Source organism: Lytechinus pictus, chromosome 6, assembly GCF_037042905.1.
Source record: "Lytechinus pictus isolate F3 Inbred chromosome 6, Lp3.0, whole genome shotgun sequence".
Lineage (NCBI taxonomy): Eukaryota > Metazoa > Echinodermata > Echinoidea > Temnopleuroida > Toxopneustidae > Lytechinus > Lytechinus pictus.
This window is the reverse complement of record NC_087250.1, coordinates 13,715,365-13,739,824: the sequence shown is the minus strand read 5'-3', so window position 1 is coordinate 13,739,824 and position 24,460 is coordinate 13,715,365. Positions and strand designations below refer to the sequence as shown.

Below are 24,460 nucleotides of genomic sequence, written 5' to 3'. Positions count from 1 at the left end.
CTGTTATATTCAGGCACCATTTTGTACCTTACTATATAGTTAAAACCATAATTTCAAGCAATTTTGTGAAAATTTGCACTAATTTTTTGTTAAATCTCTGCAGCTGCAAGTCCTACTGTGTATGGACAAATATCTTTATATAATAACCAACAATCATTTGAAAGTTGATCATGTAATAAGAGTGATAATGAAATAGCATTACGTAACTGAGTAATGGAGCACACGGCATACAAAATCAAACAACATACAAATACAAGTACCACAGCCATTAAAAATGTAAACTTGATTTGCATGATAGACTGAAAATAAATACATGAAGGAAATTAAATAAGACCTGTTATAGACCAATTGGCATGATTTGAACAGGGCAATAGATTTTACTATATTACCCTACTAAAAACAATAGTTTTATATAAAAAAATACAAACTGCATCTGCAGGCAATAGCAAAATGCATTATCCCTCAGTGATCTTTACACTACGGACCTACTATAGACCTGTTCATCTTGAGATCACTTTGGGGGCAATAGTTTTTACTCATGACCGGTCAATATCTGTATACCATTCACTTCTGCAAACAGGTATATATTAATTTGTCAAACTTTTAGTTGATAAAAAAAAAAGAACATTAACATGGCTGTTCAATGTTTCTTGTATAATTCAAGAAATTCTAAGTAACAAAGTATTAAGTTTTCAAACAGTTTTGAATTCTTTTAAAAGAAGTGACAATAACATGGCTGTTCAACGTTCAGTTTGAGAGACCAAAATTTCTATCTAAATCAAAATGTACTGCTTCTAAATGAATGCAGGATTTTCATGAAACACAAAAGTCCTGGGGCCTGTTTCTCAACACCGTCATAAGTCTAACTTCTTGACTAAATCGGAGATAGTGAGCTACTTGTCCGCTAATCGTTTCACGAAGCCCTCTTTACCAAGATCGAGTACAACAACTTCACTAAATATTTATGACACCTCCGAACCTGTCATAACTTCTTTCTTAATGACATAGTGGCATCACGTGGGTAGACTATGACATGCAAAAGTGCCTAGAAATTTTTAAATTATAATCTCACGTAATCAATCATAGAGGTTGAAATTACATCACAAAACAAGTGGAATAATGCATTCAATGATAATTGTAATACAAAGAAACTATAAAAACTGTTGGTAAAACGCCACAATACCATTCATTTTGAAATAGTAAAATAATTTAATCGATAAAGATTCTACCACATCAGGCCATCCATAACTGGACTCTTATTTGTTGTTTTCAGACCCTTATTAAAGGTCAAGTCCACCCCAGAAAATGTTGATTTGAATAAATAGAGAAAAATCAAACTAGCATAATGCTGAAAATTTCATCAAAATCGGATGTAAAATAAGAAAGTTATGACATTTTAAAGTTTCGCTTATTTTTCACAAAACAGTGATATGCACATCTCAGTGACATGCAAATGAGACGGTCGATGATGTCCCTCACTCACTATTTCTTTTGTTTTCTATTGTTTGAAATATACAATATTTAATTTTTTTCAGATTTGACAGTAAGGACCAACTTGACTGAACCATATAGTATTAAACAATGCTAATTCCACATGTTCATGGAGGAATTAATCGTTTTTTCACTTGACAAAGAGGAGAAAATTAGATTATTTCATATAATGAAATACAAAAGAAATAGTGAGTGGATGATGTCATCAGTCTCCTCATTTGCATATGGACCAGGATGTGCATATAACTGTTTTGTGAAATAAAGCGAAACTTTAAAATGTCATAACTTTCTTATTTTACATCCGATTTTGATGAAATTTTCAGTGTTATGCTTATTGGATTTTTATCTTTTTATTCAAATGAACTTTTCGCTGGGGTGGACTTGTCCTTTAACAGTTGGATAAATTCTATCTCTAATTTATGCATATAATTTGTCAAATATCGTATGTTTTGGTATCAAAGATTTTAAAATGTTTCGTTAAACTATATTTTGATGATGTTTGGAAGCGTAAAAGACCGTATAATTATCATCATTTTACAAAGAAAACCGCTATGGTTTACTTTCCTAAACTATTAAAATTGGATATCCCGGGGGTACCCATCTCAACGTCCACAAGAGATTTTTTAGTCATGAAATTAATTATTCATAATTTAATTTTCTCAGCAATTGAATGCTCCAGTCTTCATGGACTAAGTATGTATGATGCATAGTTCATCTGTGCTATTATTTTGAAAAGATGTATTTCCCAATTCATCACAATATTTGCAATTTTGTCATAATTTTTCTTTTTGAAAATTATGCTAGTTTGTGACTAAGGCTACGTCTCGTCTGTTTTTTCTACCGACAGGTTGATATCAAGGTATTCTAGTTAGGAAGCCTTTTGTGAAACAGGTTTAGTAAGATTGGAACTAACTCCGTGGTTGGTGGATAAAGATATGACTAACTTGTCCATGTGTTGAGAAACAGGCCCCTAATGTTCTTAATCTTTATTCAATATATCAGAAGTATTCGCAATAATATGATAATGTGCAAATAGTAACAATACATGATATGAGTAGCAATGCAGTGGCGGACCGTGACCCGGAGGAGACAAAGCATTGGGGGGCACAGCATTGTTCACAAACTTTACAGTGCCCCTCCAATGCTTTGTCTCCTCCGGGTCATGGTCTGCCACTGCAGCAATGTATCTGCGGTCAGTTTCATAAATCTTGTTTCAATAACAAATTTGAAATAACAGTTAAAAGCTACTGAAATCCTTCAATCTGATTGGATGATGGTAAATTTGCTATAAAAATTGTGCATTTGTTCTTGTAACAAGTCTTTATGAAACGGGACCAAGTAATTTTTCAGAAGAATAACTGTATAAAACCTCAAGGAAACACATCATAAATAAACATCATACTCTCTAATAAACATAAAGTAAATACCTGTACAAGATAACTTTGACATAGGTACAATAGCACTTGATGAGCAACTCGAGAAATTAGATTTTTGAAGGGATTTTGATCTTGCATGGAAATTTTAGACAAGGCAATGTTAGGAAAAGTGCAATACACTGCGCAAAAAATGTGATACTTTACAATACATTGTACATATAACATAGACAATACAATACATATACTGTGTAGAATTGCAGATTAGGCTCTTTGATTTCGGTACATAAAAGTCACAATTATGAAAATATCTTTATCTCTCATCGAAAATACATAAGATTTATGAAAGTACATGGAAAACTTTTCTACAGAGCACATATCAATTTTTTTCATTCATTCAAACACGATTTAAAACCAAATAACTTACTTGATTGTATGGCTAGTCTCCTTGGTTAACTTTTTACAACGTAAATACCCTGAACGAAATGTTGAATGATATAAATGAATAATTCATTCTTATAAAATCTACTTTTACACACTACTTAAGTGCTTTTTTCAACACAGCTCATTTAAAACTAACATTATGAAATTTTTATTTAAAGAGTATGAAATGTTCCTAACAAACATGAATTATAATTTGGTGTAGTTAGTTTCAGGTGAACTTGCTTGCACTTGTTTCTGATAATTCCTGTGTATAACATGAACACATAGGCTCAAATTAAGAAAGGTGGCCTTACAAGTAAATCCATGATTTGGTGGAACCGTTTCTGCTTCTTAACTGAAGCAAACAATTATTTCATGAGAGTCCTTGGAATCAGGATTCAGTGTCACCATATTATCATAGATCTAGATATGGTACACTAACATACACTTAACTCTGTAAAATCATGAAATCTTAGCTGAAAACTGACGACACCTTCGATCACTAACACAGAGAAGCACATGTGGGACAGTGTATTAAAAATGTTTGGAAAATACTTGACATTTGATGGAATTCCATGTTCATTTTGCTTATTTCTCATCAATTTGACATTTCCTTCCAGAGCAGCTTTTCATATATTTTATAATTTATACATACAAACGTGTGGATGGTCATTTAATTTGACTCTGCTTTGCTCGGTTTGAGATCGTTACAACTGGAATTTCTCATTAAAATTTAAAACATAACAAATCAAAAGCAGATTCAGGGGTGTGAGTGGTCACAAATAAAAAGATCTGAAAAAAGCTGAAGAGCGTTGAAAAAGTCTGAAATAGAAAGAGCTCCCATACTTTTTGTAGAGGAAAACCAAAAATAAGCTGAAATTAAGCTGAAAATCAAAACAAAAAAATCTGAAATCAGATAAAAATCTGAACACTCACACCCCTGCAGAGTGCAGATTGCTCACTAATACATGTATGTTATCTGTAAGAAACACACACACAAACTTTAATAGCCCCGTATGTCAGTAGCTAGCATTGATAACAGGACTCTTTTCAGGTCTGAGACTACAGATTCAGAACCACCTTTTTTAAAATTTCGCCCAAGCAGTAGACATGAGAATATGAATTTCAAACTGGAATCTCAGAAATTCATGACATATTATCTATTCAAAGTATGTTTTCTGTTTTAGCTATCACTGCCTGGGTATACATATCTATAAACAATGAACAGTTATTGATAAAAAATGCATCATGATATTCTCAAATAATGAATAAAAAATATGATTAAAAAGAACATCAATATAAAAATGTACCTTAGTACAAATTGAAAGAAAGCAAAATATACAAAAAATAAGTTCACGAGTAGGATGGGGAGTAAACTAATGGTTAATAACATTTTTATTTTGTATTCCAAAAATATCATTTTTTAATACAATGGCAAGTAATAACTACATGTATATGAAGGCTCCACTTTTTCTCAATTTACTCTACCTCATGGAAAGCGACAAGCCATGATAGTACACCGCAAAAACACCAGTGTTGATTTAACACCAACCAGTATCTATATCGGAAAACACCAGGAAAGTGTTGAAACGACACCAGTAAAGAATCAAACCGATGTTGGTTTAAGACTGATTAGTGTTGTTTAAATGCCTATTTGGTGTTAGCCTAAAGCCAAAGTAGTGCTGTTTCAACACCTCTCTGGTGCTTTCCTGTACAGATACCAGCTGGTGTTAATTTAACACCAGTATTTTTGCAGTGAATATGAGCACTACAAATTTTTTAATGAACTGAAAAATAGAGACGAACCATTTCAAGAAGCCTCCAATACACAGGGATCATGTGAAATGGATTCATATCAACTCTTTATGAGGTGGACTTGACGTTTGATTAATATTTGACCTTGGACCTTTGCAATGTGAAAGTAACGACCTGGGGAGCGTTTCATCAATATTTTCATCCGACAAGTTGTCAGATCTGACATCTTTCCATGATTTTGATTGGCAGAGAGGCACTGTTCCTATGGTAACTGTCGGATAAAATGGGACTTGTCGGATAAAACGTCCGACAAGTCCTTTCATGAAACGCCCCCCCTGAGGAAGATCACATTAAAAAATGTTTGGAAAAATTGCTACCTAGAATGCTTATAGATAAACTACAATCCTGGCTACATTAATAAATATCAAAGCATATTGGTAATAGGGCTATACAATATGATGGTAATAACTTTCATGACATAGAAACTGTAATAAATATATTGGTCTGTACCGAACCTCTTAACATAAAGTGAATTAATCACACATGGGAGTGCCAACAGTCAATTGCTAATGGTCTAGATCAACTCTGTCCACTTTCTGTTTTGTTTCATCCCAAATGGTATAATCCTAGTTTGTCTATAACCAGTTTGTCTACTAACCATTTGGGTTTATTGCCATTTAGTCCATTAACAATTTTGCTATATTTCCAGTTAGGCAATATACATTTTATCTAAAATCCAATTGGTCAGTGTTTCACAGTGTTTATTTGACAGTTTCCATAGTAACAGTGCCTCACAGCCAATCAGAATCAGGGAAAGTTGTCAGATCTGACAACTCGTTGGACAAAAATATTAATGAAACCCTCCCCTGAACATCATTTAGTCAACAGTATATGGTGAGATAAACTATATATGCACCAAATTTTCATTTGACAAAGTAAAAAATAAAAACAAGAGACAAACTGGAAATTAGACCAACTGGGCAATAGACTAAATGGGAATTAGACCAAGTGTGTATTAGACCAAGTGTAGTCTAAACCGAGCAGGACCAAGTGAACAGTAGACCAAATTGGGTTCTAGCCCATGTGGTATGAGACCATCTGATAAAGTAGACCAACTGGCCCGTATTCTGAAGTCGGTTTTAATTCAAACTCTGGTTTAAAGTTGTGTTTTAACTATGAACAGCAAATAGTGGCATAAATCTCTAACAATATAATATAAATGTATCAGCTCCTTTTTCGCTCAAACCATTCTTAACTGTTTTCGGAAAGATAAATAAGATAACTTTCTTCACCATTCAAGAGTTAGGGAAGAGCAAAGTAAGCATAAGAAACATGCAATTTAAGGACAATTTTGACATGTTTGGCTTTCCATAACTTTAGCAGAGTTAGACCATGGTCTAAGTTAAATCTGACTTCAGAATACGGGCCATTGTGTATAGACAAAGTGAATATAAACCAACGTCTGGGCAATACATCACCTCTAACAACTTGAATAGAAAATATTATGGTTACTACAATCAATTAAGATATTAAAAACTAGCACATTGTAATAAATCTGTGATAGGTATAATAAATATCTCAGGAGGCCACATAGAGTATTTCTGTAAACTAGTGAGGCCAGATATCTGCTTTTGAAGATTTTCAATCAGGCTACATTCTTGGTGTGGTTGTTGCTTAATATAGGAGGCTTCATATGACATCGGTTCAAAGGTCATGTCCACCTGGACAAAGGTCAAAGTTCAGCTGAGAATACGCACACGAAGAGCTAGGTTTGGTTGCAGTTGGCGGTTATAGGATGAATGGGTTCAATATAGCGGAACACAAAAGTGTATAGATCTCAGGAGAAGCCTTCATGTGACATGGGTTCAAAGGTCATGTGTAACTGAACAAAGGTCAGGTCAAAGTTCAAAGCTGAGATGCCATCATGGGGAAGTAAGATCAGGGCTACTTCTTGCTGTTAGTTCTACAAGGAACGTACATCCAAATTGGAGCCTTCACATATTAAGACATGGTGAGCCCAAGAGTTCAAAGGTCAATGAGCTGTTGTAGATATCCCTAGGTGCTAGGTCAGGAGGAAGGGTCAAAGGTCAAAGGAGCGCTCATATGCAGATTTTGTGGATCATATCTCTCTGTGAAGAGAAACAAAAGCAGATAGAAATATGAATTAGACACCGAGACAGTAAAATGCATGGATTAAGGTAATCATTCTGAGGTGTTTAATTATTGTTTTAGTGGCCCACACATGGAGTAGTGTGTGCAGCGCTTTGTAACCGAAAGGAAAAGGCGCTAGATCAAATGAACTTTGGATTTGATTGGATAGCAAAGACTGTCGCTTATCAATTCATGGAAATTCTAAAACTAGCCCCACAGTAAATGTTTTTTTCTTCAAGATATGACAGCACATGAACGAAACTTGAGCAAGATTTTACAGTTAAAATAAATCTTAGAATAAAGAGATCTCTTCATATATTCACCATTGTCTGTTCTCACAAAACTCTTTTTAATAAGTGCTGAAAAGAACATGCTCAAAGCTTTATTAACACTTCGCAAAAGCAAATGCAAGAATATGAGTGGCTTCCAGGGTAGAAAATATTTTTAGAGGCAATTTTTTTTGCCACATTGGGGCGATAGCTGAATTTTGGGGGCTATTTTCTTTCATTTGAAGGGCTTTTTTCCCCAGTGGGCAATAATGCTGTAAAGGCATTATTCTCATGCATGTAGAAAATTCATTTTCTCAATGTTCTTGAATATTTATGGAGCAACTATTGGGGCAACTACATGTATAGAAATGATGGTTGCCCCGAAGAATTCCATTTTGCAATTTTAAGGGCGATTTGGGCTGCCATGAAGGCAAAATCACCTATCACCTTCATATATTTCCTACACTGGTGGCTTCTTACAGCAATTCAAAGCAGAGATTTGTTAACACAGGTTTCCTAATAGCCCCAGTTCACCCTTCATACGATCAATTGAATTTGAGAAATGGAGGTAAAAAATCTATAGTACTAAAATATACCAATAAGTATGAGCTTTTTTAAAAGACCCTATGCATATGACATTAGGAGTGGGCTATAAATGGGTGATTTTGGGTTTTACTGTGCCAACAGTTTTTTTGTATTCCTTTTACCTTATCTCAACATGAAATGATATTTTTTGTCTCGGGTCCGAGAAAAAAGTGTGTCGGGCCAAAATCCAGAATGGCCGCCAAAACCCCCCAAATTACAGTTTTGGCCACAACTTCTTTATTTGGTGGTCTTTTTCTCTGGTTTTGGTGTCTATTCATACATTGTGTGTTTTTATGGGCAAGCAATTTGTTTTTCCTAAAACTAGTACTTTTAAACCATTATTTGTAGAGTGATAAGGTGATTTTACTTGAATTTACTAATTTTGAGACCCTTTTTTCAGCCAAAAATTAGGTTTCATTGTCTCATGGTTCTTGGATATTAGACGATACCAGTTGAACAGTAGCAAGCAGCTTCATATAGATATAGAGCTTTAATATCTTTAAATTGTGGTCGACAGATATTTGCGAAATATATTTTATCAAATAAAAGAAAACGTCATTGGTCCATAGGGGCTGTATGGTATACAATGTACTGTACATACTACACTGCATATATCCATGCATTGACCTCCATGACATATAACAAGTCCTGTATATAAACTATAGTGTCATAGAAGTGAGCTCCCGAGGTTTAGAATTAGATTGTGACTTGTGGATTTGATTGCTTGTTAGCTGATATACATGATGGAAATATGTAACCCGATGCTTAACATAAATTGCACATACAGTGTAAACATCATGTACATGTACGCACATCACATTTTTAGCCATATCTTCTTTATTTGGAGGCTTGTTTTTACATGTACCTGGTTGTGTCTAACCCTATATTTATATTGTCAGTTAACTACCATGGTAACGCTTATCAACGGCCAATCAGAATCAAGGATTCCATGCAAGTTACAATTGAATGGCAAAAAAGTTACCATAATGGTAACAGAATAGCCACAGTGTAAATGCCATAATGTGGGGTTGACTATAATCCATTGTTAATGATATTTTCCTCTCTCCGCCCCCTGAATGAGCATATTTGACAAAACATGTCTTAATTTCTGAGACAAAACATACAGTATCTTCAATTTCTGAGGCATCTAATTGAAGAGGTAATTCTATGACACTATAGTTTATATAGATCTACCTGTAGACCTTGCCATGGTGGTCAATGCATGGACATACATGTATGCAGTGCAGTATGTACAATACATTGTATACTGTATGGCCCCTATAGATAAATAACATTTTTTTAATTTAATAAGATACATTTTGAAAATATCTGTAGAACCCAAAGTAGATTCCTGAACAAGAGCAATATACATGTAGCATATGAAACTACTTGCTATTGTGGAACTCGTATCATCTAATATCCACGAACCACAAGACGATGAAACCTAATTTTTGGCTGAAGAATGGGTCTAAAAATGCGTAAATTTAGGTAAAATGACCCTTTAACCCTACAAATAATGGTTTTTAAGTACTAATTTCAGGTAAAACAGATTGCCTGCCCCCCAAAAACATATGAATAGACACCAAAACCAGAGAAAAAGACCACCAATGGTGGCCAAAACTGTGATTTGGGGGGTTTGGCGGCCATTTTGGATTTTGGCCCAACACACTTTTTTCTCGGACCCGAGACAAAAAAATATTGTCATTTTCATGTTGAGATACATTACAACGAATAGATAAAAACTGTTGCCATATTAAATTGACAAAAAAAGTATTTTTGACTCATGTATAGCCCACTCCTAATGACATCATAATCTCATTGCACCCACCCTCAGGGGATATAAGAATATGCAAGTGGAGTAGCAACAGGTGCGCCAGCTGCAGACCACCAACGCATGCAAGGCAATGACTTCAGCCTCTAAGATGCCGGCGCGACGATGTCCATGCATATGCCAGAGCTGCCATCCTTGTGCGACCAAAAAAAGGAACCATTACAGCAAAAAGAATTTGGAAAATTCCAACGAAAAAAAGAAATATTTTCTCAACATGACCCTCAAAACAAGACCTGCCAACCTATGGTAATAAGACACTGTATTCAGTATTCCTCATAATGCTAGTATGAAATACACATCAATAAATGACCTCTGACCTTTAATGAGGTTACCTGAAATTACAATTACCTAAACTAACATAAGCTTTATAAAATAGCGATCTACAGAGGCAATTTCTAAACAATAGGATATTATTGTCTTCGAAAAAAAAAACCATTTTAGAAGATTGTATGTTATGAAGAAAAATTGTAAATGCTGTAATTTTGATCGCAAAACAGCAATAATTACATACAAATCTAATGGTTGGCCGCTTTGATGGGATTTTGGGAAGTAAAGAACTCAGAAACATTATTATTATTACTACAATTGCAAGGTGAACTGATTGTTAATCTAATATGGACCTACCAACTTAAAAGTAACAAACATTCTTCCCGAATTCTGTTTATTAAAGTTGTTTTCCATATTGCAGAAACCTGGGAACATTTTACTTACCAAAGGTTCTAGTTCTCTTGAATCAACCAAGTTGAACTCATGCACAAAGAAATAAAAGTGTTTGTAGCATGTGTTTATGTGTGCTTCCTGTATTGAAGAAAAGAAATACAGCAATCCACCATCATTACATTTATCATTTCATCATAGTAATAATTTTTGTTCATATATTTTTCTTTTCATTTATGAAACTTAATTTTGACAATTTGACTGACAAGCATGGTATAAATGATCACATTTTGCATATCATGGCCCGTATTCTGAAGTCGGATTTAATTTAGACTTAGGTTTAAAGTTGTGGTTTAAGTATGGACAGCCAATTGTTACATAAATCACTAACAATAGAGATATCATATTTCAGCTCATTTGGCTCTCAAATCATTCATAATTGTCTAGGAAGTATGAAAAATTATTGTCTTCACCATCGATGAATCAGGAAAGAGCACAGTAAACAGGAGAAACCTACAACTTAATAAAAAAAATTGATACTTTTGGCTTCCCATACTTAAACCACAACTTTAAACCTGAGTTTAAGTTAAACCCGACTTCAGAATACAGGCCCAAGAATCTTGCTATCAAAAGTCAATCATATGACAAAGTGTAATTTACACAGTTCACGTACATGTAAATGCTAGCAGTAAAGCAAGCATTGAAGACTAGAGTGCAATAATAATGTACAAAGGAATCCTCGAGTTTTTTATATTTCAGTTGGAGAGAAGTATAGAAACCGGTTTCCTCTTTTATAATTAAATGTGTGTGTATTTGAGTTTTGTCAGACATGTATCAATCAGATATGATTATTTACGTCTTAGACCGACCTTTAACGTCACCATCCAAAAGACGTGACCAGGGCTCGAACCCCGAACCTCTGCATCAATTTGTAACTTCCCAACATAGCTTGGATTACAGGCATACGCCACAACGCCCAGTTGTGGTTTCAGACACAAAATATAAAGCAAATAATCACATTTTGACTTCAGTTAATAATGCAAACTATCACTTCAAAGTCAATATTGATGTAGCTATATAAAGCAAAGGGGAACCATGTACATTCAGCTCGCCAAGAATGAAAGTTTGCCCATATACCTTTACCAACTGTTTTCATCTTCTGAATGTAGACAGCATAATGCACCCTCTTCCAATGCAATAGTTTTAACTATTCCCTGATATACTATACTTGTAACTATTTCCCCAGCATCAAATCTTAAATTATTTGCTCTTCATTCACTTACCACTCCCATCTCAGCAAGTTCACCATAGTGGTGAATGTAGGATTAATATTCTTTTCATCATCTGAATATAGACAGCATATATATTGACCTTCTGCTGATGCAATAATTTCAACTATTCCCCTCTAATCTATTTTGTAATATGATTTTGTAATAATAACAATGCGCCTCGGAATAGATTGTTTCTAGATAGATGGCGCTATACAAATGCCTATTATCATTAAAATCATTTCAAACTGAAACGCCTACTTACCGTTGCAATCTCAACAAGTTTATCAAAGCGATGTATAGGGAAAAACTCTATCCATCATGCACCCTCGGCCAATGCAATAATTTTAACTATTACCCTAAATTCTATATTTTTGTAATGTGATTTTCATGCACTTACTGCTCAAATCCCAACAAGTTTTTCGCAGTGATGGATGTAAACATGGCTGGAGACAGTATCTATCATTATAAATATAATCCATTTGCCAATGCAATAATTTTTACTATTCCCCTAAAATCTATATTTTTGTTATATGATTATCCTGCACTTACCGCTCAAATCCCAACAAGTTTTTGAAGTGATGGAACATGGCTGAATACACTATCTATCATTATATTCAGCATTATAAATATAATCCATTTGCCAATGAAATAATTTTAACTATTCCCCTAAAATCTATATTTTTGTAATATGATTTTCATGCACTTACTGCTAAAATCCCAACAAGTTTTTCGAAGTGATGGATGTAAGCATGGCTGAGGACACTACTATCTATCAATACATTCATCATTATATAATCCATTTGCCAATGCAATAACTTTGACTATTTCCCTATTGAAATACGATTTTCATGCACTTACCGCTCCGATCTCAACGAGTTTATCAAAGTGATGGATGTAGACGTGGATGAAAACTCTGTGTAATCTTGTAAGCATCTTCTTACATGTGGAGACAAACGATTTAGGGAAACTAACCTCTGAAAAAGGAAAAAACAAAAAAATAAACAGTGAAGGATTACTCTTACATGGCAGTGTGAAATTATTTTAATTATCATTATTATTATTATCATCATTATTATTATTATCATTATCATTATTATTATTATCATTCTTATTATTCTTACTATTACTACTACTACTACTATTACTACAACTACTACTGTTACTACAACAACTACTACTACTACTACTACTACTATTATTATTATTATCATTATTACGCATATTACATCTTTTAACTCTCACAGCGTTTGGCTATTGGCTGGAATATGGTTTCAAGCTATACGTTCTTCTCATATCTTCTCACTGTTGATGAGAATGTTAATATATGGTCGATAGAACAATACCTGTATTAATAGGGAATATATTCTCATTGTCGATGGCATTGTTTATATGGTCAATAAAACTATACCTGTATTAATAGGGAATATATTCTCATTATTGATGAGTTGTTCGACCCAATCCATGAGATTGTTGATATAGTCTGTTGCAGGGAGGGCTGTGGGCTTCTTATATTTCTCTCCATCCATCCACATGTATTCATACCTATAAATAAAACATGACAAACGATAAGGCTTCATCATTGTACTCATGGGTTGGGGGGGGGGGGTGCTGTCATTACAATGTAGACACTTTGCTTTAATCCCCCCCCCCCTCCCCCATCATCAGTATTCAAAGTCTTTTTTTCTTCACTTTGTAGGGTTGGTCTGTTCACTTCCTTGATGGCCCTCTTCCATACTGACCTGTCATTTGGGTCAATGTTGGTGATGTTTAACATTTTTGGGGGCCTTCTTTGATACTTACCCCCCCCCCCCCCGATGTCTTGTGAGGTCTCCCACAGGACGTTTCCAAGGCTGGAACTCGTAGTGACAAAGGGTATCAAAATTGCCCCAAATCAAGGAAAAGGGAATACTTTTGCACCCTACCGTTAAAGTAAAATATTTGAGATGTTATTCAGAATAGGGGAAACATGACAAAATACCTGTTTTAGTCCGGGTTATAATTGAGCAAGGTGCCACATGGAAAAGGATAAATTTTCATATAGTGCTTCTAGATCAGTTTTTTACGCTGAATATGAATATATGAGGTAACCAGGCTGTATCCTGAAAATTAACCCGTGAGGGCGCTTTTTTCAAAATGGCCGCCAAATTTTTAGAACATTTGAATTTTCGTACATAGATTTTGACTTAAACATTCCATTGCCACAAAATTAGTGTCATATGAAAGACAAATAAATTTCCTACAATTTGGTACCATTTATAGGGGATAAGTAGGTCATTTGGCTGAGATTTTACGTAGAAAACTGCATTTTTTGTCATTTTTTCCCAAAAATTGATGATGATTTTGCATAATTCTAAGAAAAATGAATCAATTCTCGCTACCCCAAATAGCGATTTCGCCGAGATCCGGGAAAATCCCTGTAACGTGCATTGCATTATGGGATAGCTTTTTCGGTATTACAACTTCCTGTTCGGAAGTCAGATCAACAGTGCCGTCATGCACAACAACACAACGTAGCTTTCGCTCGGAAAGTTCGTGATCACAACCCTCTCTTTCACTAACAGTTTTACAGCCTTTTCTGCAAGAGTCACTAATTCTGCCTGACGCTTTCCATTGCACGGTATTCATCTGTCAGTTAAGATTTTTTTAAGTTCCGAAACTGATTTTTATCCATTTTGTGGTCGACGAAAAATTGAACGAAATGAATGCTGAATATATTTAGTGTCTAGTTGAATACGATCGTGATGTCAGGCCGGTCGCTAAATGCAAAATTTTAAGATATTCATTATTTGTTTGATTTTTTTATAACCAAATAAAAACATGAATAAAAATTATACTCACGCGAAATATATATTTTTTTTAATTTATAATTCAAATGGAATCAAAACTGACCAAATGTAATAAAAAGTATTATACTCTGTACATATTACGCTGATTGGCATCGATTTCAGCGTGCTGGAAAACTCAGTATCGCGAACCTCGCGCGAGCATGACTCTAAACCGGAAGTGGTGATGACGACCCGACGGAGTGAAAATTATCTCGTCTCGCGCATTATGAGATTTTTGTTCCTATTTGGGGTAGCGAGAATTACCTTGAAATGTTCCAGAAAACTTTATTGATATACTATTATCATGTGGATGAAATTCAAATTCTGCATCATTTTTCTTAGCAAATTTATAAGGTATCAAACTTGAATACTTCAATTTCAGAAATGTCGCTTTTTGTATGCATTTCCATAGACTAATACATATGACATGTATAATATGTATAATGTATAGTTAAAAATTAAATGCAATTATCTCCGCTCATTAATCACTTGGATAGTTAAGAGTAGGATTTTCTCTTCTAGCTACATAAAACAGAATGTTGGCACATCAAGGCCTAACACTCTCATGGGGTGGGGGTGTTGAAGCCCCCCCCTTGGTTATATCATGTTGTTGTATATTGCCTATTTGTTGGAAAAAATCACTGTTTTTTGGAGCACCCATTGAAGCAAAAACAGGCATTTCTACTATACTGTAGAGCCACGTTGATTACTTTGAAACCACTTGGAGAGGAAAGAGTAGGCTTTGTTCTACCAGCTACATCCAAAGAAGTGGCACATCGAAGCCTACCCCTCTCGGGGGGGGGGGGGCTTTTGCTTAATATTGCATATTTATTTGAAAATTCACAATTTTTGAACCAACATTGAGGCCATAGAGCGTTTGTGCTTTGTTGTACACCCCATTTTATTGCCTTGAAACCACTTAGAGAGGAAAGAATAGGCTTTGCTCTATCAGCTACATAATTTTGTGGTGGCAAATAAAAGCCTACCCCTTCTGGGGGCTGTCGAAATCAGCCCCCTCACCCCTTTGCGTTATTGCCTATTTATTGGAAATTCACCATTTTTGAGCCCCCATTGAGGTAAAAAGGCATCTCTGATATATAGTTCTGCCACTTTTACTGCCTTGAAACCAATTAAGGTGGACAGAATATGCTTTGCTCTCTAAAGAAGTGCTGGCACATTGAAGCATACCCATCTGGGCGGCTGTCAAATCACCCCATCCCTCTTGCATTATTGCCTAATTATTTGAAAATTTACCATTTTTGAGCATCCATTGAGGTGATATGCACTTCTGCTGTATAAAACACCCAATTTCTCTTTCTTGAAACCACTTGGAGAGGAAAGAGTAGGTTCCCCTCTTTCAGCTATAAATTATATAACAAATTGCTGCCATATCGAAGCCTGGCCCACTTGACATGCTTGAGGGGACTATAGATGTTACCCCACCTTTTTTACGATTTTTGCCAATTCATTGGAAAACTCACCATTTTGGAGTTTGGAGCCCCCATTGAGGCAAAAAACGTGTGTTTGGTATACCGTAAGTAACGGTGTATTAACCGCACCCGTGTATTGACCGCACCCCCCATTTTCGGATGAAAAAAAAAAAAAAAAAAAATCATCAAAAAAAAAAAAAAAATTCATCAAATTTTTTTTTTATCAAACTTACTTTCTATCTCTAATATACGTATTTAAGAAAGAGTCAAGAACCAAAAAATATCGAAGAATTACTGGTAAAAAATGATGGGAAATCAGCGCTTCGTCACTTATCTGCAAGTTGCCGACATTATTGGCCACTTCCACACTCACCTCACACACACACATATGGTACCGGTGTTCATTGCAAGTACCGATACCAGCATCAACATGGGGGCTCACCCATACCAGAAGATCGTTCATATCATATTTCCTGCATCACAGCCCCACTTTTGCTTTCAGAATTCTGTCTAGCATTCAATGTCTTGACATGAATTTTAGACAAGGGAATATGGGAAGGTTCAAGATACGAGAAATTTGCGATTTTGTTCAGGTGTTTTTCTTGTCTGCTTTGAACCACTACCGGTAGTTCACAGTACGTGTGTGGCGGTATCTTACAGACAGCAAAATAGGAAAAAAAATGCTAGTACCGGTATACCGTATTTTCAATGGGAGCTCTGGGCGGGAATAAAGTGAATAATAATTAAAAATAAAAAGTCGGAAGGAGTGAAGATGGGGATTGAAGACTGATTTTGAGATGATGGATGATAGAGAGAAATGAAGGAAAAGCAAATGAAAGAAATTAATTGTCAAATAATACCAATAATTTGTCAAACAAAATAACTTCCACGGAAAGGTAAAGCGCCAGCTTACGTTGACGTTGGGATAAACATTACACATGCATGTCTTATTCGGCTAGCTGCACCGCGCTGTGTGATCGATTGGCGTCTGAACTTTGCCGCGATGACTAAAAAATGACAACAAAGACAGAGTCACACCATTAAAAAAAGTCAGTTTCATGAAGGTAGGTGCGTTTGTTACCGTGATATAACTTTGAGGGACATTTACGGTAGATACCGGTAGTCATAGTTGCTTCCCTTTTATACCCGCGGCTCATACCCCTCTAAACGGGATTGCCCCAAGCGGCTACGCTCGCCCACCCGACGCGAGTTGAAAACTGGTAGTGGTATCGGGCTGAGATTGGCTTGGCTCAGACCTGTCACCGTGTATAAACCGCACCCCCGACTTTTGATTCTGTCCCGCCGAGAAAAAGGTGCGGTTAATACACCGTTACTTACGGTATAGTAGAGCTACTTCTTTATATGTAGCTGTTAGAGGAAAGCCTACTCTTTCCTCTCCAAGTAGTTTCAAGGCGGTAATAGTGGCAGAACTATATATCAGAACCGCCTTTTTGCCTCAAAGGGGGCTCCAAAATGGTGAATTTTCCAAATAAGCAATAATGAAAAAGGGGTGGGGTGATTTCAACAGCCCTCTGATGGGGATAGGCTTTTATTTGCGAGCATGTCTTTATATGTAGCTGTTAAATCAAAGCCTATTCTTTTTCTCTCCAAGTGTTTTCAAGGGTGAAAAACGGCAGAAACATAATCAGAAATGACTTTCTGCCTCAATGGGGGCTCCAAAGTGGTGATTTTTTCAATAAATAGGCAATAATGCAAAAGGGATGGGTGATTTCGACAGCCTCCTGGAGGGGGTAGGCTTTTATTTGCCTGCACTTCTTTATATGTGGCTGATAAAGCAAAACCTATTCTTTCCTCCCCAAGTGGTTTCAAGGCAGTAAAAGTGGCAGAACTATATATCAGAAACGCCTTTTAGCCTCAATGGGGGCTCCAAAATGGAGAATTTCAAGGGGGGGTAATTTCGACAGTACCCTGAAGAAAGTAGGCTTTCATTTGCCTGCACTTCTTTATATGTGGCTGATAAAGCAAAACATATTCTTTCCTCCCTAAGTGGTTTCAAGGCAGTAATAGTGGCAGAACTACATGTATATATCGGGAATGCCTTTTTGCCTAAATGGGGGCTCCAAAATGGTTAATTTTCCAATAAATAGGCAATAATGCAAAAGGGATGGGGTGATTTCAACAGCCTCCCGTAGGGGGTAGGTTTTTATTTGCCTGCACTTCTTTATATGTGGCTGATAAAGCAAAACCTATTTTTTCCTCCCTCAGTGGTTTCAAGGCAGTAAAAGTGGCAGAACTATATATCAGAAACGCCTTTTTGCTTAAATGGGGGCTTCAAAAGGGATGGGGTGATTTCAACAGCTTCCCGGAGGGGGTAGGCTTTTCTTTGCAAGCACTTGTTTATATGTAGCTGATAGAGCAAAGCCTACTCTTCCCTCTCCAATTCATTGCAAGAAAATGAAATTGGCTGTACTATATACTAGAAACGCACTTTTGCCTCAATGGGCGATTCAAAATGGTGTAATTTCCAATAAATAGGCAATATACATGATATAGAGGGGGAGGGGTTGACTTAGACAGCCCCTGAGAGGGGTAGGTTTCGATGTGCCAGCGCTTCTTAATAATATGTAGCTGATAGAGCAAAGCCTACGCTTTTCTCTCCAAGTAATTGCAAGAAAACAAAATTGGATGTATGGTATATAGAAACGCCTTTATGCCTCAATGGGTGATCCAATATGGTGAAATTTTCAATAAATAGGCAATATTTTGTACATGATATAGAGGAGGGGGTGACCTAGACATCCCCTGAGAGGGCTAGGGTTCGATGTGCTAGCGCTTATTTATGTAGCTGGTAGAACGAACTCTACTTTCTCAAAGCAATAAAATACTATAAGGCACAAACGCTTTTTTGCCTCAATGTTGGGTCCAAAATGGTGAATTTCCGAATAAATTGGCAATAAGCAAAAGGGGGAGGAGTGACTTCCCCAGCGCCTCCCCCCCCCCCCTGAGAGGGGTTGGATTCGATGTAGGTGCCACTTCTTTTGATGTAGCTGGTAGAACATAGCTTACTCTTTTCCTCTCCAAGTGGTTTCAAAGTAATTAAAGTGGCTGTACTGTATAGCAGAAATGTCTTTTGTCTCAATGGGTGCTTAAAAAAATGGTGATTTTCCAATAAATAGGCAATATACAACAACATGATATAGCCAAGGGGGGGGGGGGAGGTTCAAGACCCCCCCCCCCCATGAGAGTGTTAGGCCTTGATGTGCAAACATTTTGTTTATTTAGCTGATAGAGAAAATCCTACTCTTAACTATCCAAGTGATTAACGAGCGGAGATAATTGCATTTAATTTTTAACTATACATTATACATATTATACATGTTATACGTATTAGTCTATGGAAATGCATACAAAAAGCGACATTTCCGAAATTGAAGTATTCAAGTTTGATACCTTATAAATTTGCTAAGAAGAATGATACAGAATTGGAATTTCATCCACATGATAATAGTATATCAATAAAGTTTTCTGGAACATTTCAAGGTAATTGATTCATTTTTCTTAGAATTATGTAAAATCATGTATTTGCAAAATTTTCAATTTTTTGGAAAAAATGACAAAAAATGCAGTTTTCTACTTAAAATCTCAGCCAAATGACCTACTTATCCCCTATAAATGGTACCAAATTGTAGGAAATTTATTTGTCTTTCATATGACACTAATTTTGTGGCAAAGGAATGTTTATGTCAAAATCTATGTACGAAAATTCAAATGTTCTGAAAATTTGGCGGCCATTTTGAAAAAAGCGCCCTCACGGGTTAATTTTCAGGATACAGCCTGGTTACCTCATATATTCATATTCAGCGTAAAAAAACTGGTCTAGAAGCACTATATGAAAATTTCTCCTTTTCCGTGTGGCACCTTGCTCAATTACAACCCGGACTATTTAGGGTACTATGAGATTGAAGGTTAGATTTCTTATTTTTATGTAAAGCATAGTGTCGGCCTAGTAATGACGATACTGCCCCCACTAAGCTAAAATCTTCAGACTGTAAGGCCAAGTTACTGTACAAACTATCTAAAAGCACAATGCAAGAATGAAACTGTCCCATTATCAATGGTTCATATAGAGTCATTCAAACTAGTTGTGTTCCGTCGGTTTGACAGCAACATAGTAGCACCTTTACCACATGCAAGTTCTCATCCTCACATTTACCATGCAGTTGTGATTGATTGGATCAATCATAACTTTGTATTGTGATTGATTTTATCAATCGTAACTCTGTATCAAGACGGGGCAGTGGACCTGTAGCGGCGATTTAGTGGAACATAATCGTGTGAAATCCTTCTGGGCATGTCAAAATCAACCAAGTACACATACAGCATCATGGTGTATAACTTCTGGTTGATTTGGGGTGTTGATTGACGTTTGCCCTGCTTCTCCAGCATTTAAGAACTTTGATAGTTTACTTCCATCACATTTATCTCTTGGGAAGGTGAGAAAATACAAAATATCAAACTTGTAAAAATTACAATAAAATTTTTTTAAAATAAATACCAGTTTATGGTAACGATCTCAAAATGAGTTCGAACAGAATCCAATATTACCACCAAAGAGTTTGTATGTAATTGCTGTTTGTATGTAATTGCTGAGAAAATAGCAAAATAAGGAAATTCCATCAAATGTAATACATACTGTCCCACATATGCTTTTTTGTGTAAGTGATTATCAGCATTATCGATTTGGGGCTAAGATTTCATGATTTTACAAAGTTGACATTAATATACCAGATCTAGATGTATAATATTTTGACAATTAACCTTGATTTAAAAGACTTTCTCATGAAATAATTGTTTGCTGCAACTACTCTTTTTTTACCTTTAAGTTTTGAAAATCGAGGGGGGAACATCCCCCCCCCCCCCCGGGATTGCAGCTCATGATGTTGACACTTACCTTGGACCCCCACTCATGATGGGGCATGTATCAGCACTGCAAAACTCACACACCGTCCCGTAAATGAGGTTAATTCTGTTGAAGAAGTCCACCACTGGAATCAAAAAGAAAAACAAGGAAGTCAAATTAGAAGAGGTCAACATACATGTACACATACAGTGAATGCAATAGCATCTTATCACCAATATATTGCATTAAACTATCTAGATCTTTAACACAAGTACAATAGAAATGCAGTATCTGATACATTCAGAAAATGTCGCAAATCTTTACTCTAAGACCAATGAGTACAACAAGTCTCATAAGCAGAGCTGCCAACCTTGTGCAAGCAGAAAAAGGAATCATTATGGCCAAAAAAAGGAATTTCCAACAAAAAAAAGGAATGTGTTAAAACGAACCTTAAAACCACATGCGACAAACATCCAATGCAAAAAGTATGTATGCAGTGAACAATTTAAAAAAAGTTAATCTCTAGGCCTAGTCTGGGCTAAGTAACGGAGTGTTACAAATTGGACCCAGCTTAGTCTTGGGCCATTTGATATAATCTACCAACTTTAATTAAGTCAGTAGCAGGGCTTGAATTAAGAATTGAGAGGGGCAAGGCCATTTTTAAATGGGCACTTTCAGTTTGGGGCAACCAGCAAAGTGGCCTTGGATGCCCCAAAATTTCAAGGGGTATCAAGGCCACTTTTATTCTAGTCAAATGGGCACCTAGGCAAATTTTTCTAAAAATGACAAGTAGGCCTTTCATTTTGTAGTGCAACCTACTCCGGCACTTATCAAAGTGAAGATCTGTCGAGAAAAAATTCTTTCAGGAATTCAGGGGCACCAAAATCAGTTCTGGTGAACATTTTTAGGGCTTCCTTTCCACTTCTAAAATAATTAATTGTTTTATGTTGAGTTTCCTGACAAAACTACCAAATTGTAGACTAAGAGAAAGAAAAAAAAAAGGTGACATCAATTCAGACTTCTCTTCCGAAGTAACATTGTTTTTGCCAAACAGTACCCTTTAAAATTAAAGTGTCATAAAATGGAAGTGTACATGTAACATTCCACAAATATAGAAAAATTATTCATAAATCAATCTAATCTAAAATTCAAATAGATCTAGGTATAGATAAGAAGTTGAAATCATTCCACAAAAGTCCCATCGTAAATCACTTCACCATGTGCACAGCTCAGCCTCAATCACACTGCACGCACACTCAATCATCCCCAGCAGTGACAGCACTATAGAGCAGACATCTAGGCCGCCAGAACTGGGGAAGAAATCTTCCCATTCCTGCTAAACTGAATGCTAAAGTGCCGACTTTTTTAATGAATTCCAAAGGCAGTAGGACATCTCTATAGTATAAATCATGTAAAACTATCAATAAATGTTGAATATCACCCAGAATTATTACTTCAGGGGACAATGAAGAGCTTTCCAGGTCTTTTCACAGCCGAATTCATCGTATTTGTTTGATACGAGTTGATGAAAATTAACCAGACAGTACCGCCCGTCAAAACATAATCATCCTCGATCCTTTCGTTTGTCATCGTAAGTTGCCATCTTGGATGACGTCATCATCCTTACAGACGTATTTACCAGTCGCTATACATCGCGATTCGTACCATGCATGCCGCTCGCATATTCAACTAACGTATATGTACGTGCACGCTATCAAATTATTAAAGTGCGTTGGAAAACCGGCCGGCGGGCGACTACGCACGCGCAAGTACCAGGCTCATCTCGGGCTCAACACGCACTCCACATACATACAATTCTGTACACACATTATCAAAATTGTCAAAAAACGTAATTTGAAAAGAAAAACCATAATGCCGGAATTTGAATGAAAAAACGTAATGATTACGGCAAAAACGTAATGGTTGGCAGCTCTGCATAAGCAATAGCGATTGGCATAATATGCAGAAGTAATTCAATCTGCAATGTACTATTACCAAACGGCTGCCAAACTGGATGCTGAAACCTACATGCATACCTACCCTCCCCCCCCCCCCCCTTCACCTCCTTTCGATTGGGAAATATGAACTGGCACCAAGTTTCATAATAAATACAACATAATTTTTATACATTGATAATACAGTGTTTAACCACTTGGCTGCTGACAACGTAATATTATGTGCTTGGCTAGTTTGCATTCTGTGCGGACCACGTAATATTACATACTTACAACACTGTCTGATTTAAGTGTCAGCATCGTGCTGTAATACCCCTATGGTGGAAATAGCACAGGACTATAAAAACTGCAGATTTGGACAACAGATGGCGCTATGACAAAACATTCTTGGGACTTCCCCTGTGATTTATAGAAGCTCAAAGCCACTTGCTATGTAGTGAAATTTGAATGTGTATTTAATTGGCTCAGCACAGAGGGGTTGTATACACATTATGGCAGTCAGCAGTCAAGTGTTTAATACATCTCTGAAGTGCTTGGCAGATATTGACCCAGTCATCGTATCCTGGCTTGACCACATATAATGCATGTACATGCACTGAAGAGCATCCAACAACAAATCTAGGCTCAACTTGGCGATTCTAAAATGCTTATAACAAAATACAAAAGTATTAACCACTTTCAGAATCCTGGCTTCTTTATGCAAAATGCAAGCACTTTCTCCACTCCCTGCGCATTCCAACAAGAAATCTGGACCCACTTGGCGATTCTAAAGTGCTAATACAAATGTAACCACTTTCATCGGATCCTGGCTTCCTTAAAAATGCAAAATGCAAGGACTTTCTCCACTCCCCGAAGAGCATTCCAACAAGAAATCAGGGCTCCATAATTAAAAGCTTGAGCAATTAATCATGGGGCTAAATAATACAATTGATTTCATTGATTATCATGTTTGATCAGTCGCAGAAATCAGCACCACAACCAATTGCTTTAGAAGCTTTAAGATCCTGGTGGGTGTTTCATAAATCTGTTTGTAAGTTACGAGCGCCTGGTAATCCCTCCCCATAAAATCAACATTAATGAAAATTTGGTATATGATTTACCACAAGAAAGGATAGCTAGTCATTCCTACTAAAGTCGCTCGCAACTTATGATCAGCTTTATGAAACACCCAACTGGTTTTAAAGGACAAGACCACCTCATTAAAATGTTGATTTGAATCAAAAGAGACAAATCAGACAAGCATAATGCTGAAAATTTCATCAAAATCGGATGAAGAACAGGAAAGTTATGACATCTTAAAGTTTCGCTTATTTTTCACAAAATAGTTATATGCACAATTTAGTCACATGCAAATGAGAGAATCGATGATGTCCCTCACTCACAATTTCTTTTTGTTTTTTTATTGTTTGAATTATACAATATTTCAATTTTTACAGATTTAACAAAAAGGACCAACTTGACTGAACCATATTATTTTAAACAATGGTAATTCCACATATTCAGTGAGAAATAAAACATTGTTTCACAGGACAATGAGGAGAAAATTCGAATATTTCACATTTCTTATAATAAAATACAAAAGA

General features: G+C 36.1%; 1 protein-coding gene across 1 annotated transcript in view; it reads right to left on the bottom strand.

Annotated features, from left to right (window-relative positions):
* Positions 1-2,833: 2,833 nt before the first annotated feature.
* LOC129263781 (MOB kinase activator 3B-like) overlaps positions 2,834-24,460 on the bottom strand; it is a 38,961-nt gene continuing 17,334 nt past the window's right edge. Inside the window, exons 3-7 of the mRNA XM_064100959.1 lie at positions 20,974-21,067; positions 13,215-13,348; positions 12,665-12,780; positions 10,590-10,676; positions 2,834-7,171 (exon numbers count right to left, since the gene is read on the bottom strand). Of these exons, the coding sequence (XP_063957029.1) occupies positions 7,142-7,171; positions 10,590-10,676; positions 12,665-12,780; positions 13,215-13,348; positions 20,974-21,067 (461 nt within the window). The 3' untranslated portion in view covers positions 2,834-7,141. The remainder of the gene's footprint in view (positions 7,172-10,589; positions 10,677-12,664; positions 12,781-13,214; positions 13,349-20,973; positions 21,068-24,460) is intronic.